Source organism: Lipophrys pholis, assembly GCF_963383615.2.
Source record: "Lipophrys pholis genome assembly, chromosome: 6".
Lineage (NCBI taxonomy): Eukaryota > Metazoa > Chordata > Actinopteri > Blenniiformes > Blenniidae > Lipophrys > Lipophrys pholis.
In genome coordinates this window covers 26,428,469-26,445,969 of record NC_137629.1, presented here as the reverse complement: position 1 = coordinate 26,445,969, position 17,501 = coordinate 26,428,469, and the positions used below count along the sequence as shown (strand labels likewise).

The 17,501-nt window shown below is 43.1% G+C and overlaps 2 protein-coding genes across 7 annotated transcripts in view; one reads left to right on the top strand and one right to left on the bottom strand.

The window, feature by feature from the left end:
• Window positions 1–6,488, top strand: part of LOC308110785 (serine/threonine-protein phosphatase 2A 55 kDa regulatory subunit B gamma isoform) — a 23,444-nt gene extending 16,956 nt beyond the window's left edge. For all 6 annotated transcript variants that reach the window (XM_080465351.1, XM_080465354.1, XM_080465353.1 and 3 more), the window contains 3 exons: window positions 716–885; window positions 4,730–4,821; window positions 5,732–6,488. In XM_080465351.1, coding sequence (XP_080321477.1) covers window positions 716–885; window positions 4,730–4,821; window positions 5,732–6,026 — 557 coding nt within the window. In that variant the 3' untranslated portion in view covers window positions 6,027–6,488. The remainder of the gene's footprint in view (window positions 1–715; window positions 886–4,729; window positions 4,822–5,731) is intronic.
• Window positions 6,488–17,501, bottom strand: wfs1b (Wolfram syndrome 1b (wolframin)). Its single transcript, XM_080465348.1, has 10 exons — window positions 17,375–17,501; window positions 15,712–16,092; window positions 14,450–14,526; window positions 14,125–14,269; window positions 13,855–14,028; window positions 13,683–13,763; window positions 13,444–13,604; window positions 12,851–13,087; window positions 12,610–12,728; window positions 6,488–12,104 (listed from the first exon to the last, which is right to left on the bottom strand). Exons 2-10 carry the CDS (start codon window positions 16,088–16,090, stop codon window positions 10,556–10,558), a joined length of 2,922 nt encoding a protein of 973 aa, XP_080321474.1. The 5' UTR covers window positions 16,091–16,092; window positions 17,375–17,501; the 3' UTR covers window positions 6,488–10,555.

Genomic DNA, 17,501 nt, shown 5'->3' with positions numbered 1-17,501 from the left:
GTGGTCTTGTTGTCATGTTGTTACAAACAATAGTATTTTTGTAATCTTGGATGTTGGCTGCAATCTAAGAAGTTTGATTTCTGCCCAGTACTCTCTAGTAAAACATTTTGTACCTAGACAGTTCTGTTATTAGTAAAGAAGGATTCAGGGGCAACGATTCAATTCATGATACAGTTTTTCTCGTATTCGTGAGTCTCGGTTTTCTGAGTTTCTTTCTTCCCACTTTTTGTTCCTGTTGAAATGTTTTCCATTTGATTTACAGCTCTGACCATGAGTCACTCATGCAGTGATACTGCACAAGCTGTGCTCAGCAATAAGACAAACTTTTTTTTTATTTCTTATGTCCACTCTCTTCGTACAGCATCACACGTACAAGAAGACACAGAAGCCATCTGTGTGAGAGTTTAGCTCCTTTATAGTATGCATGTCTGTAAATGAAATGAGGACACATATACTGTCCTTTTCAGATTAATTTGTCCAGAACATAGACGATATGACAGTATGAGGCCAAATAATCAACGCCTGAAAAACTACCTAAGCAGTTCAACACTATTCATCAACATTTACAACAACAAATATGGGTTGTTCTAAATTCTGTAGCAAAGATTCAGGGGTGCCAAATATTCCGAGAACGATTTCTGACTGTGTTTGTGCCTGGCATCTAATCAGCTCTCCCTCCCCCTCTCTTTCCCTCCCTCTCACTCACACCGTTCAGTGTTTGAGGAGCCCGAGGATCCCAGCGCCCGCTCCTTTTTCTCCGAAATCATCTCCTCAGTGTCAGATGTCAAGTTCAGCCACAGCGGTCGCTACCTGCTCACCAGAGACTACCTGACTGCCAAAGTGTGGGACCTCAACATGGAGAGCAAGCCCCTGGAGACATACCAGGTGTGTGGCTGGCCATGTGGAACCAAAACAATGCGCTGTGTTACAATGACAAAAGGAACCACTTGAGCACATATTTTCCTTATCTTTACTCATCTAGTATGTGGAGCTTTTACTGTGGTGAGGAGTCTACCTGGGCAAATAGAATTGATTTGTCACTGAGCGTGCTCTAAAGTAGGACAGCGATCAGAATAGGTCACAATTCAACTGATATGTTGAACTTGTTCAATTTGATCATTATTTGAGCATTGTCAATGCACGTTTTCAAAGTCAGGGTTTGTGTACTTGAAGGCGCTAAAAGCGGTTTCAGGGGAGACTCAAGCAAGACAACGTCACTCCATCCTTTTAATTCCATAGAAGGGAGATTCTACAGAAATTAATAAATGTGTGTGATTTAAACAATTGAAGGGGGTTTGGGGCGGGTAGATACAGTTGCGCGTTTCTCAGTCTGAGCCACTGTGTGGTCACATGGGCCAAAGTGATCTGATTAAGTATTGATTTAATTACAATAATGTCATGCAAACAATTGTACCTGATTGGATTGGCTCTATCTGATTGAAGTTATGATCGCAGTGGAGGAGGCGGTGTACCTATGTTAATGATCCGACCAGAATCAATGTGAATGCAACGTCGAATTGACTCGCTCATGGTGCGTTGTGCAGGTTTGTTTCTTAACATTGCCACACGTTTTAAGAAAAATGGCTGTGGCATAGCTCAACAAGGAGAACAATTGTTTGGTGTTGCAATTTTAAAAGAAATGTTAACAAACCTGCATATTAACCTGAATTTGGGATCATGTGTGCATGTCATAAACAGCCAACTTCACAGTGCAAAGCATTATGGGATCGATGGACTGACTGATTCGATATTCATGGTGCATGTAAGCCCATTGCCTCCATCTGATCAATGTCTTTTTTTAAGTGAACATGTAAACATTACAATCGGAAATCTCAGTTGAAAGATTGAATCAGACTGATGAAAAAGTTATGATATAATCAGAGTCACCGGCATAGTTTTCAGAGAACTGTTGTTATATAAATAACTTAGTTTCTTAACTTTTATGTTGTTATCAAAGAAAAAAAACCTATGGAATGAGTGTTTAAAAAAATCATTCAGTCTTGAATTATGTAAACAGCAATATGAGGCCATCATGGTTTAACAGTTATTGATTCTATTGACATCCAGTAACTGAGTCAAACTGAGTAATTTAATGAAAGAGGTAGGAAAGGCCACTCTTTCCCAACGTTGTTCAAAGGACATTTGATTTAATCTAATAGTGCTGCTGGTCCTGCTTTTATCAAATGAAACACAATTGACTGAAATGACTAATTCATTTGTGACCACTTGTATCCTCCTCTTTATTGAATACTCAGGCCAACTCCAAATGTTTAACCAAAATTTCCTAAATGCCATGGACCTCAAGGTGTGGTGGAATCCTCTTGCTTGCACCACATACTGCAGCCATAAGGTCCCGTTTTATGTACTCATGCATGTGCTCATGTATCGTCATGTACTTGCATGGACATACAAGTGCACATGTACAAGTATGGGATATTTCTTTGTGCAGTTTACAAATCTGTTCTGCACAACAGTGAGTGTTGTGACTGTCAAATCAAGTACAGCAGAATAGTTTTTTTTAATTGCATGCTGTTATAGGCTGTATGTGACCCTGACTGAAGTCACAGTTGTGTCGTCCAAACAACTTTAGTGACTAACTGTTGGTTTGCTGAACGACAGTTTTATCTTCCTGGAAAAAGAAAAGTCATAATTGGTGACAGAAATTAATCGTGGGCAGAAGGTGGCTTCTGACAAACACAATACTTATTCATGATTAAATTTTGCCAAAACCTTTCAAAGATAATTGAATTGATTGCGGGCCAAAGAATCGACTTCTCATCGGCATGGGAACTCACTGCAGCCAAAGTTTTTACCTTCAGACTACGATCTGCAGATCATGTGTGCTGTAAAGATTTGAAAATACAGACAGCAAATGATCAATGTTGTGTGTGTAATGATGGGTTGTAAATGTACAGACACCACACAAAGCACTGAACTAACAGATATTTTACTCATATATGCTGTGTGTGTGTCTCCTGTGGCCCCTCTGAAAGATTACAACAGGCCACAGAGGCCGCTGTTCATGCATTTATAGGCAGTAGAAGTGTTTGTCAACATTTTTTTTCCAATGTGTGTTTAATATTCCTGCTGTGTGTGTGTGTGTGTTCGGGGGGGCTGCTTGGCGTGTGAGGGCCTATGAAGCAGCCGGGAGTGGGAGGCTAAGACGCACTGGAGCTATTTATAGCCCATTGAGCCTCCCCTCATAAAGTAAAGCGGGAAGGAGCGATACCTTGCACAGCGCCTGACACCTAGATCTGCAATGCAGCACAGAGAGGGAGGAAGAGGGGACGGAGTGAGGAGAGGGGTGAGGGTTTGGGAAGGATGAGGATGGCGTGATGAGAGGAGGAGTGAAGAGAGTAGGTGAATGGTGAGATGAAAGGGAGGGCAGCAGTCTCAGTAAACAGTCGCTGGATATTCTCTTGTTAGTGGCAAGTCTAAACAAACTCCATATATTGTGAGCCTGCAGAACGCTGTGTGAAGTAAAACAACTATGTAAACAACATGATGGCATGGTCCCTAATGACACATTTTCACTGCTTATGCAATCTCAAAGTGCTCAACACGATCTGCAAACTCTTTCACACACATCACTGAAGACATTCGGGGTGCTCACACACAATAGGAAGAAACTAGGAAAGCAACATGTTAGTGGACGACACAGAGACTGACACATACAGCTCACAGCGCCTGAACTCCATTGTGAGTATACGCAACACAGATGAGGTTCAATGAATCATTTGTATAATTATTTTCTGTCCCTCTTGTGAAGGTTTCACTTTGTTGTCGGGGAAGACCTCAATAATTCCCTTTGTGATGAGAGCATATTTACCATAGAAACAATGTAAATCTATGTGGTTCCTGCAGTTTTTCTTGTGCAGAAGAAGCAAGTTGCAATGTTGCCCTTTTGTTCCCGGTGGAACACAGAAAGTACCAACAAATTCATGAGGGATGAGGCACTATACGCTATATCAGAGATCATGCGCACTGAAAGAATAAATCAGTGCATTCAGCACCAGCTGACACGGTTTCATTTCACCGTGTGCAGAAAATCCCATAGGGGAAAAACTAAAACGTCACCGGGTTTGATGTACCGCCATGAGACGACCTCAGCTTGACCATATATCGATTGCAAAGAGACTGTTGATTGCTGACTTTATGCAGAATGTAGGAACCCGGGGGCTTGATGCAGTGCACGGTGGCTGGCGTAAGGTGTAGATTTACCAATGCTGACACAGGCAGGTTGGTAGAAAGCATGAGGGGAAAAGCATTATTAATCAGTGAATATATGTGTGTTTGTGCTTGCATCTTTGTATGTGTGTGTCCGTTATCGCGCCCTTGGTGGGTATGATGATAGAGAGCCCTACGTTAATGGATTTAGCGATATGGAAAAGGAGTTTAGATTAAAATGTGCTCCTGGCCCTCCTATGGCTGAGGCCAGGCCTGGTCTTATTAGTATTGCCGTCAGGGAGGCTCGTGTTACGGCTTGCTCACATTTAATGTGTTTTGTCTGTGCTGAGCCTTGTATGTTTGTGCATGCCCCCTCTATTTATAGTTTACACTGAGAGTCAATAGCTATGAGTAGAGCAGCTGTGTGCCAACTCATTTCTAATCAAATCTCTGTCTGTGTGTGCGTGTGTGTGTTGTGTGTGTGTGTGTGTGTGTGTGTGTGTGTGTGTGTGTGTGTGTGTGTGTGTGTGTGTGTGTGTGTGTGGTACGTGTTCTCCTCCAGGTTCATGATTACCTCCGCAGCAAGTTGTGTTCCCTTTATGAGAACGACTGCATCTTTGACAAGTTTGAGTGTGCGTGGAACGGCTCGGACAGGTACCAGAACTGAATCTGTTTCTGTCTTCCCTCTGTGACGAACTAAATTGATTGATGTAATGTTTTTAGTTTGGAACTTTTAATAGTTATGGACATCTTCTTTCCAAGGGAGAAGAGTCTAAGAATGGCAGCAACACGGAAACAGTTTCAGACATACAGAAGAGAAGGGAGATAAAAACACTAAATAGTTGAAATATATTATATACATTAAAAACTTCAGAACCAAATGTCTATTGCCGATTTACTCTTAATGTCCTTCCTGATGCAGTCTGGTAGATAATATTTTAAAATGACCGACCATTCGGATTTAAGTTTTTCTTCAATTGCCTCCGGTTGGAGGGAGCAGCAAACTGAAATGACTTAGCATCAAAAAATGGTGCAGAAGCTCTTTTATTTTCTTTCTGAAATTATAATTTGAGGTGGTTTAGATTTCATAGAAAATACACTAAATGTGTAGATTAACATGAGTATTCTTTTGAATTTAATCCGAAAAGACACTCAGGAGTATTTTTAGCTTTGTTTGTTATTATTTCACTGAACCAACTCACAAAATGAGGCTATATGTGGCCCCCGGACTACAATGAGTTTGACCACCAGAGGTTAGGCTATTGCTCGTACTATAGAGCGGAATATAATGTGTTTTTACTCGTAACATCAGAAAGTAACAAAGATCCTTCTCTACAAAGTTGCTTAATACAGGTTGTGTGCTATACTAGTACGGAAGGTTTCCATTTATTACTTATTTATTATCACTCAGACCTGCTTCATAGTCAGACAAAACCATTTTTTTTGTCCACAATACCTTCATGTCCAGGTTTATCTTTTAAAGTCCTTGATGTGCTATGTCCTTACGTGTGATATTTTTTAAATGATTACTAAATTGGCTTCTTCTCTCCCCCTCACTGTCCAGTGTGATCATGACCGGAGCCTACAACAACTTCTTCCGTATGTTTGACCGCAACACGAAGCGCGACGTGACGCTGGAGGCGTCCAGAGAGAGCAGCAAACCCCGGGCCGTCCTGAAGCCGCGGAGGGTCTGCGCCGCCGGAGGAAAGCGCCGGAAGGATGATATCAGCGTGGACAGCTTGGACTTCACCAAGAAGATCCTCCACACGGCGTGGCACCCGACGGAGAACATCATCGCCATCGCTGCCACCAACAACCTGTACATCTTCCAGGACAAGCTGAACTCTGAGATGCATTAACGAACGAATGTCAGACAAAACGAGTTTACACCTGAACACAACTATGCCAGAATGTACACGTGACCAGACAAACACTCTGTCGCACTCCCGGGAAGATGCCTAACACACTCGCCCGCCCTCACAAACACACGTGGCTCGACTACAATACATACACACATCTAGGTCTACCATTTCACACACACTCCTCTTCCTCTTCCTCCTCCTCCTGAGCCTCCCAGAACTTAAAGGACCTTGACAGGGCTAGAAATGGAACAGGCTGGATTACGCAATGGATTATGGTTACAAAAGGGTCTGAATGGAGGATTTTCTTGATTGTTGGCTTCTGGATTGCGTTTGATGGTGTGTTGATTGCTACAGCTCAGCTTGTGAGCAGGATCAACCTTCCCCAGACTGGAGGGATCTTTACACGTGTGTCTCTTTTTTCTTTAGGCTTATTTTTTTTTTTTTTTTTTTTTGCTTCTTACTCGTCCTGCTCCTCTCCTCTGATTGAACAAAGCCTATTCTCATCCCGTGTCCACTGTTTTGTGTAGCAAAATCCTTTGTGGTTGTCTACCAGCGGCGCAGATGAGAAACGGGGCGTTTATATAACTGGCTGTTTGATTTCACATGAGTTATCCCACTTATGTTCGTGTAACTTCATGTTTAAAGATGTTGACGGTGGTGATTTTGATGAAAAGCTTTGTGAGATGTGCAAGGATGTCCCTCCCTTAAACCAAGTGCACCGGACGCCTCTCAGCTCTCCCTGAATCAGGAGAGGTGACCACCGACTGGGCAATGTTCAGCCAGGTGACACATATAAACGCAGATGTTACCAGATTATCATGTCATGGCCTAAACGTGCGAACACACACTTGTATCCGCTCCACTCTGTGTCTTCGCATTTGTATCTGCTGAAATGGGGCCGAAACTCCTCCGACTGTGGTTTCTGCTTCTGGTCCGGGGCTGCATTGTGTGCTACTTCGAAAGAAAAATACTCAGATCAAGAAAAAAATTTAAAAGAAAAAAAAATCAAAAAAAAAATAAATACCTGAAACAATATGTCAACAATCAAGCAAAAAGATGCTGCATGTCAAACAGATTTAGCCTAGGTGTTTATAAGTCTGAACTGAGACTGACTGACTTGGCTGCCTTCTTAACCATTTAGACCCAGCTGTACAAAGGCTTCAGGGGCCTCGGGGCTCCTTGCAGCACGAGTAACCATAAATGACCGAGCTCTTCTACCTTTATTTGTGTCTTCGGACACTGAAGCATGTTTACCAGTGTTCGGTTCATACACGTACATTTTGAATGAAGCCGTCCGCGCGTCAGTTTCTACACACTGAAACTGAGAACCAAGAAGAATGGGGAATGTTTCTAATTATTGTTGTTCTCTAAAAGAAAAAGACAAAAAATCTAAGGGGCTAAATTGTGTCTGTATATATCAGCTGTTTTTCGTTTTTTTTTTTTTTTTTGTAAACGGACTGTTCTGTTCTGATGATTATCTCCAAAGCTACAGCAGAGAGATGGTACTTTTATCTCGTCCGCCTTCCTCACTGATTCCTTTGCTGATGTGCAGAAGATCTTATTTTTTAGAAAACAGCCTTTTCTTTTATTTTTCCTTCTGTTTTCTAACATCTGACAGTCGTTTCCACATCCTTACCAAACTAACATTAATTCACATATTTTTGTGTTAATGTATGTTGATGACAAACTTGCCAAATGGGCAGGTATAAATAATGTTAATATGTTTTTTTTTTTTCTGAATAAAATTTCAACGAAATTGCATCCAATGAGCGTACAGTTGTGATTTTTTATTGCAGTGTAATTTTATAGCTGACAATAGGGCCATTATGTTAATATGCCCCCTTTATAGCTTCAGTAGGAAAGATTTGTCAGGTTTCAGTTCAAATGGGTCTGAGGTCATGTTGTCTGCAGCGCCACCTACTGTTCATACACATTTGCTACAAGTGGCAATGAGAAGCACCATGAGCTGAGGTTTGTAACTTGAAATAGCCTCACATTTAAAACGGCAGAATAATCAAAGGGTAGTATTATCTGGGACTGTATCGATAAAGTGCCTTATTCATTGTCAGAAAGTTAAGCAACTGAGAAAAATAGACCTCGTATAATTTCCATTTCAAAGTTCTTTCAAAGTTCCCTGTCGAATATCTGTTCATTTTAAAACTTTCTGATTTGTGAGCCATCATGCCATAAAAGCTGCCTGCTGAGAAAAGTTACAGCGCCCTGCGTTGACAGGTTGGATAACTTGGTAAAGAAGATGGATGGGTGATGGGACTTCACGCCATTTTCACAGCAGACAGTCTGACTTGTCACAATTCAAAAAAGCATTAAATCATTGCATTAATTGGCTTTATTCTGTTCAATAGTCTCAATAATTCAAGGACAGCGAGCCAGAGCAGTAAACACCAGCAGGTCAAAACACTGCCAATTCTAATCTCCCTAATTTTCAGATTTTTATTCACGCTGGACTTTTTCTGCAGTGACATTTTAAAGCATCATCCCTGTAAAACCTGCCTACAACACTGCAAACATGCAGCATTTGCATAATAAATATCATTTGATCACAAAAATGTGAGCACCTGCTCCACAAATTGATTTTAAATACATCAAAATACAACAAAACCAGCAGGAAGCCTAAAGTTTCATCAATATTTATAGATCACATTTTGAAAAACAGTAGTGACATCCCATTTCTCAGCACACCATCACTTGGGACAGCAAATATTGAGTATAATTAAACCCTGCACAGCAGAGATGGAGACAAACAAGATGGGAGAAAAACACTTGGGGAGGAAGAGCGACATGGAAACACATTTCAGAGACAAACTGGGTTAAATCATCACTAATGTCAGAGTAGTAGTTATTAATTCTAGGTGGACAGTGAGTAGACTCACAATGAGGGAGGGCCAATCCCAGCTGACAGCTTGTGTACAGCACTTAGTCCATCGTTGAAAATGTATTAATTATATTTTTAACAAGTCTTAGTATTATATTAATAAATCTTGTGATGTCTTTGTGCTTTGGAATTTGTACTTTCAAGTGTTCTTTCTCTTCTTGGATCCAAGAAGTTTACCCACCACAACTGCATCGTCTTTTACTTCAGACACACATCTGTTGATGACTATTTATTTATGTTTGCCGTTATTTTTTGTGACTTTCATCTCAATTTTTGTGCTTTAGAATTCAGGCCTGTTGCCACCAAATATGATGTAATAAAAAAATAATGATGTGAAATATGATTATTCTCAAATCACTCAAGTGTGGTAAGATTCGACATGATTGGCCACAAGTTGAGATGCAGAATAGAATGCGTAGTGCATTAAAACATACTGTATTGCAGTTCAGGCAGAGTTTTGCAATGTGAATATTTAGGATCCTGATAACTCAACAAATACATTTGCAGTATATTCTCAGGTCAAGTATGGGCTTGGCCTATGTGGAGTTTGCATGTTCTCAGTGTGTGTGCAAGGGTCGTCTTCCACATTCCAAATTCATAGTCAGCTGGGATCGGCTTCAGAGATTGTGATCTTAAGTTGGAATCTTAAGAATTACAAATCACACTGTAGCAAACTAAGCAGACACAAAACTAAAACCGTCGCAGTTTTTAAATTAACAGGCGATGTTCCTGTAAGTGAAATTGCTCCTGCGATGCACGTTTCAGGCCCTTGTGTCATCAGCTGTCTGCAAATGTCAATAGACAGTGAGATCTTCTCACTGTTGCTGTGAACATGTGTTTTTAGTGTTTCTTACACACTGACTGAAATGCTCAACATGAGAGCATTTCAGTCATTCAGTGAAATACACTGTTGTGTACATAAAGGCATGAATGTTAAACTCTGTGTGTGTGTGTGTGTGTGTGTGTTAACAATGCGACAATGATTTAAATCCAGGCTTCCAAGCAGCAAATATCCTGAATGAATTGAAACTTTTAAAAGGTAAAATATGAACAATTCAGTCTGTTTCCTCCCCCAAATCATGTTTGAAATCTAATCTTTTCAAGGCACTTGAAACCACTTCCCCACTGAATCACTTCAAATACAATGGAGGATTGAAGGGTGATAAAAATGGAAACCTTTCATGATGTCATTTACAACTATAAGCTCATCTTACTGCTGTAATTCTAGGCCACAGAAAAAGAGCACAGGTTACTCAATACTGACGGCTTTTGCCACAAAATATTATGACATGGGCTGACGAACGGAAAAATCTGTGCTTCTGCACAGCATTGATACAGTACACTAGAAACAAATCAGTTAATTACTAAATTCACGCATTGCAGCTTCAATTGGATGAAATTTTTAGAACCAAAAATATACAGAGTTGAGGAGGTTTACATCCAGGTTTTCCGTATTTAGTATTAGGCAGTAAATTGAAAAACTGCAATACTGTGCGTTTATCCCATTTGAACACAAATGAATGAGGATCTGTCAGCAGTCGCACAGTAAATAACTCCTTAATATTGCAAACATGGATCATTTCCACCTGAGGGAAGTACCACCACCGTCATCACCCCCGGAGGAATGTCCTCTTCATCCTCCCTCCAGAGTCACGGTTTCTGTTTCATTCTCTGTCTCCGGGTGCTGCTCCAGCTGAGCGGTCAGGAAAGGGTTGAAGAAGAAGTCAAAGCCGAACTGCAGGGTGCTCTGAGCTGTGCGCCTCCAATCGTGCTCAATCTTGTACTGCCTGCGGCTGGGAACGTTGACGTCGCGACAGGAGATGCAGTTTATGGCTTTCAGCTCAAACACAGGCCATTTGGAGCCCAGACGCCCCTCCAGGATGGTGCTGAACTCCACCACGCTGCCGGTGTTCAGGTGCAGGAGCACGGACTTGAACTCATTGCTCGCGCGCAGGACGATGTCCTTTGTGGCATCTTCGTCCTCTATGATCGTCCCGTTTCTGGTCTTCCGCTCCAGCGGCATCCCCATCGTGACTTCAAACTTGTACCGGTCGAAGCGCTTGATGTGACATTCGTGCTTGGCGAGTTTTTTGAGTTTGCAGAGGGGATCTTCCGGCGGCGGCGCCGGAGCGGGCAGGGGCTGCGGCAAACCTGTGGCGTTTTTCACTTCGTCACACAGAGGATACGGCTCGCCGTACAGACACCTCATCCAGTTCCCCACAAACACGGGCAGCAGGTTGATGACTGAATGCGGCCCGTTCTCGATGTCCGTCACACGGACATATCTGAAGCGTCCCGTCCAGGTGACGCGGTGCCCCTCCAAATGGGAGCAGAGAATCTGTGTTTGGGCCATGTTGGACTCTTTCCAGGCGTGGGGGCCGCAGAGGTTGCCGTACTCGGGCCACGTCAGTGTGGAGTTATACACCTTCATGCCTTCAGACCTGTAGACGTACATCCAGCAGAAGAGCACCACGGCGCTGAGCCACACCAGGATGAGCTTGACGATGCTGCTCCGCGACAACGACCGAAAAACCGCGATGGGGTTGAGACTGAAGCGGGTCCAAAGCCTCAGGACCACCGGCACAAAACAAACGGTCAATGTCACCACCATCTTGGTCACCTCCAGAGTGAGGAACCACTGCAGCAGCTGTATAACGAGCATGGCAGCCACACCCAATGAGAGGATAGGCAGGGCAAACAGGAAGAGGAAGTAGCCCACGCCGGTGCGGATGAGTCCTATAGCCGAGGCGTTATTGAGAAACACCAAGCAGAGTTCACACCAGGTGAAGCACACCAGGTAGGGCACCAGACACAGGTATGTGCCCTTGAAGCCTCGCAGCTGCGCCATACGGAAGAGAAGATAGAACAGGTGTCCGTAAAGGAGCCACGGCATCCCCAGGTTCAGAGCCACCACATCTCCCAGCGGCACAGTGATGAACGTCACGCCAAAGATCCTGAGGAACCACAACGAGTCTGGCAGCAGGTATGTGAGGGCGCACGCTCCGGACAGGACCTCGGTGACCAGCGCTTTACGAGCAAAGAGCTGAGCGGAGGCGTGCAGGCTGAGGAAGGCAGTGATGGTGAAGAAGAGAGCGACGGCCGCCAGCTCTGAGCAGGGGATCCAGGACTTATCCGCCACGGGGAAGGAGAACACCACAAAGATCACAGAGAGAAGAAAATACCTGGGAACACAAAGACACAGGACGGACGTTCAGCTTTCCGTTTTGATGATAACAGATCAAATAACGGTTTAGTTCTAATATTAATAAATCATTAAACGCCATACTTTACAGTATTCGTGTTTTTAGCAAACTATTCCACCTCATTACTTAAGACTTATAAATTTACCAGGTTTTAGTGTTCGGGTGAATATTTTTTCGTGGTAACGCTGACATTCTGTCACAGGGTTTGTCTGAAGCTCTTCTGTAACTTTTGACTTCTTGCTATTTGATTTTAGTTTGGAAAAGTGTTGCTCAATAATACAAATTATCTTGCTGACAACAATATATAAACTATGTGTGTTAACTGCTAGGTGAGGCCTCAAAAACATGTCCCTGCACTCTGTGATCACATGTTTAAGATGAACCAGTAAAACCAGAAAAGCTTTCCGAATAGAACCGAGTGCTAATAGAAGAGAAAAAAGAGTGTTTGTTTGAAATAAATAGAGAGAAACTGAGAATGAGTTACAGGTAAGGCTCCAAGTGGGTCCATCCGAAGTTGGTCTCAGCCTGTTCCAGATCAAGACCAGGTTCAAAGTGAGAGAGCAGGTCTGTCAGAGCACGGAAGTTTTCCCACGCTTTGGAATTCTGTGGAAATAGAGATTTATTTCTTTTTCTTAGTTCTTAATACCTCAACATCTCCTCAACTCGATAACATTCGGGTAAGCAACATTCAGGTAAGTTTGTGGCGGTGGAGTCGAAAGACAAACCTGAAACACCCGAAGTGTGCAGATGACCATCGAGAAGAACGACAGGTAGAAGACCAGCAGTGGGATGAGGAAGATAAAGAACTCAATGGTGAGGTTAGAGATGATGAAGAAGAAGATGAGCGCGTTGACATGGTGGGTGGGGATCAGGGCGCTGAGCCACTGCATGCCAGCTCGTGAAGCCCAGTCGATGAGATGCTCCTTTATCTCCAGCAAAGCGTACAGGGGGAACTTCAAAAGCTGAGGGAGCCACAAGAAAGAAGGAGGAAAGAATCAAGGTCAGTAACAAGGTACTAAAGTCTGAGAAACATGAGCAACGCAAGTTTACCGACATAGTGACATTGGAACAAAACATTGAAGAAACATTCAAATGACATTTTAGAGCATTAAAAACAAAGTCAAAGCAAAATAATTGTTGATACCATTGCAGAAACTGCATTTAAATAGGAGACACACACTAAAACAAAATCTAAAAGCAGAACAATAAATAGTTAGAAAACAGTCAACAAATATGAAAGATATACCTATAGATGATCTTCACAATAACTTGTGACGATCAGGAGTACAGCAAATTAACCCATAAAGAGATTTCCCACCTTTTGGTGCAGGGGTAGTTCCTCTGGATGCTTCACTGGCACTTCATCGTCGTCGTCGTCATCATCGCCTCCGGCAGCTGCCATGACTGGAGGCGGTGCGATGCCCTGAGCATACTTTTTAGTCATCTCAACAAAGTCGTCAAGACCCACGTGGGAACTGGCTGCAAAGAAGCACAGAAGATGAGCTTATTTCACCAGAACTACCTCCTAACTATATATTCACGATCCTCCACACGTACCCTCACTGGTGACCATCGTCTCCAGGACTCGCCTCTGCTTCTTGGCAGAGCTGTTCAGTGGACCACGGGAGATTTGTTTGCCTGTAAATACAAAAAAAAAAAAGGTTATAATTAGCTCATAAAAAAAATCTAAGTGTGTCTAATACAGAGTCTGTCCATTGCGCTGCTCTACCTGGCTCTGCGTGGACATGCTCCACATTCTCCAGCATCTCAGAAACCGCCACTGACTTCTTCTTCTCAGGATTCAACTTCCAGTACATGAGCAGGGCCGCCTTCCTCACTCCCCGCTCGAACCGCGTCTCTGTGCACAGCTTCTTCACCTCCTCAAAGTTCTCCAAAGTGATGCCTTGAAAAGCAAAAGAAGCTCCGTCTCTAACACTGCACCACCGTCGCTGTACCGGCTGTATTCAGATTGAGCGTATTGAGAGGGGCATTTTCACACCTTTCCTGGAGGATAAGCACTGTTGCATCAGCCTCACAGCATCCTTGCGGCCCTGTTTTGCAGCCTGGATCAGCCAAGTGACCGCAGTGCAATTGTTGAGCTCCTCGTCCCTTTCTTCTGCCAGTGCCAGAAAATATCGGCCCATCTGGACAAACACAGACTTTTAGACTTGCAAGACAGGCATTACTGTGACTCATCGGCCTGTCCTTCCTGTCAAAATGTCACCTTAAGATGACAATTATCATTACTTGGCTGTTGAGTTCAGTGTGTACACCATATGGCCATTTTAGTCAGAAGTTTTTACAACATGCTCACTGCTACTGACCTTGGTTTGAGCTTTTGCATCACCCGACTTTGCTCTCTCCTCCAAATCTTCAACGCTGACTTCCTCCTCTGGCTCTTCTGAAACAAACAGAAAAAACCTCTATGAGACAAATGTCACACCTGATCTCAAATAGATTATGAGCTTCCTATATACTTATGAGGACTATAAATAATACTGGATTAATTCCTACAGCAATGTCCCATCTTCGTCTCATTGTTTTCTTTTTCTTTATGGGAATTAACATGAAATGGTAGCTTGCAACTTTTTACGTAATCATGGATTAAAATACACTTCACACATGACCTGCACAAACCAAAATAGCCTATGTAAACCAGGCCAGTGTGCCAGTGGGTGACAGGAGTGCTCGCAGCATGAGTCAGACCCGTCTAGAAACAGCTGATACACTCTATTTCTGAAAACTCTTGTCTTAATTATCATCTTCTTTCAGTTAATGACTTCTGAAACACTAAAAATGCACTTCCCTGGAGGAGTTTACGTTGAAAATGTGTCACATTTAGTCTGTTTAAAAGGAAAAGAAAAAAGGGGGAGGCGGGGACAGGTTTCCCACATTCACGACCGCCCACTCCATGTAAGTAATACTGGTGGGTGTGAGCTTGTGCTCGTCTGTATCAGGAGACGGAGGGAAATGTGACGAGATCTGGTAGCTCTCATTAGATGCTCCTGGGAAGCTGCTCGGCTTTTAGCCCTCTGCATTGGTACGCACAATCACGAAAATAACTGTTTGTTCAGCACAGTCAGCAGCAGCTGGTAGTTTTCTAGATCCCAGTAAACAAAAACAATCATGCTTACGCAATGATTAACACTCTGTAACCCCCCCCCCCCCCCCCCTTTTTTTTTGATTTCGAAATGTATTATACTTTTTCTGCTTTAGACAGCTGGACACACAATGTATTGTATGTGTTTTCTTTTTCATTTTACTTGAAGTATAAAATGAAATACATGTTTTTTTCAGTGTTGCTCAAATCCCTCCTACTACGTAACCTTTGCATGCAGCAGCTGTGGGATTGGATGAAAAGAGAATAGTGAGGCAAGCTTTTTCTTTCCCTTCAGGTCAGCTAAAAGGGAGAGGCTACTTTGCATGTTGTGGTACACGTTGTCATGGTGACCCTGGAGTACAGATGGAAAAAGCTGGCAGTGTTGGCTGCACTGATTGCTGAAGCAGTGCAAAGTGAAACCATGCTGTAAGACTTTATTTATACCAAGGAAATGCAGAAAGTCAAAGGTCAGAGTTTCATGCTCACCTGGCTCAGGTGTGGGAGGAGTCTGTGGCACCGCCCCAGCAGCTGAGGATCCAGTTATGGGATTCTCTGTGGCGGCTGCATTGAGTTGAGATCTGCCCGTCTGAGAAAGGCTCCTTAGAGGCTGACGGAGGGGTGAAGCTGTTGGTGTGGAGAGTGAGGAAGAGCGGGAATAAAATCCCGGGGAGGACTGAGGGGAGGTAGTGGAGGGAGAAGATGAGGGCGTTGATGGCGGCGTCGGCATTGAGAGTTTGGGCCTAGCCCGTTCTGAGGCTGGTGCCACTGTGGTGGGTGCTGCATTCAGGGACGAGGGGCCTGGCCTCAGGGTGGTGGGAGAAGATGTGGTGAGTTTGGGGACAGATGAATTCCCACTGGGATCCATGGCTGAAAGAATATGACAAACAAATCATACAATCCCAGTAAAACTTCACACTTCACTGTTGTAATGTGCAGCGAAGAGGAGGACGGCTGACAAAGGCCATCTTTGATGTCAGATGTCAGAATAACAGTTATACCGTAGTTTGATTACCTGCAGTTATTAAGCTATTTATAATCAACAATATTGTAGCACATAAACCAAATGAAAGAGATATGAAGCAGTTATTTTACGTATCTATTGGTCATTATGTGATGGTTTTGCAGAACAAGGTTGTTCTATGCTCCTGCCTGTTTTAGTTCCAGCTTTTACTCAAACGGGGGTCATCATACATGGTTTGGAGTTTGTTTGTGCTTCTCATGGTCATCAGGTATTTCAATGGAGCTGTAGTACATTATATTTTGCTTGTGGGTCGTTTGTGACTGTCGCTTGTTCAAATAGATTGTTAGCTGGGATCCTACCTGTGTGGAGTTTGCATGTTCTCCTGGCACGTGGGTTTTTCCGGGCGTGCTCCAGTTTCCTCTCAAAGTGCAAAGACATGCATTTGAAGGTAATTGGTGGATTAAATTACCTTTATATGTTGATGTGAATGGTGGTCTGTCCTTGTGTTTGCTCTGCGGTAGACTATTGATTGAATTACAGTGGCACTGATCAGGACAACAGTATAGAAGTTAAATTGATGTAACCTGAGAGATTATATGTTGTCTTCAATTTACATTCTTTTGATCTGTGTCTTTGTTGATTGCTTTAATTGTTGTCTTGAGATATGCTATCTGGGGGGAAATCTGTTATTTGTGATATCCTAGAAGATTTCAGTTAGATTTTCAATCTTTGTGGTTAAGACTCAAGCTGGGAAGCCAACAGTGATATTGATGTTATATAAAAAATTACATGATACAGAAATCTGAAAAACACGGTTAAGTCATTTGTATTCTGTTGATCTATTTTACTGATTAATGCCATTTGACCTTCCAGTTTCTTTTTCTGACAGTAAAGCTCACATGTGGTCCGTGGTCTATTTTTGGGTATCATGAAGTGAAGCCTGAGCAGCTATATTGAGAAGAAGTGACATCCTTGGAGGGCAGCAGAGAGGAATCCCCCTCCTGGCCACCAACACTGGGCTCCTCTGATCATCGGTACATAATGTACGGATCCAAATACAGCAGATGTTTCAATAATCAGAACACTGTGCGATACAGTTGTGGTTCACATGACACATTTTTCCAGGAGTTTACTGAGTTGCAGCGAAAGCTAACTCATATTGACATCAAACTTCTGCTGCCCACTCACCTTTCACACGGTCGATTGGAAATCCTGCCCGGGGTTCGGAGACAGTTCAGTTTCCTCTGTCGTCCTGAGACATTGTTCCTGTTTCTCAGAATGCAGCAGTCTGTCCTCCCCTGTCTCTCACTCTGTG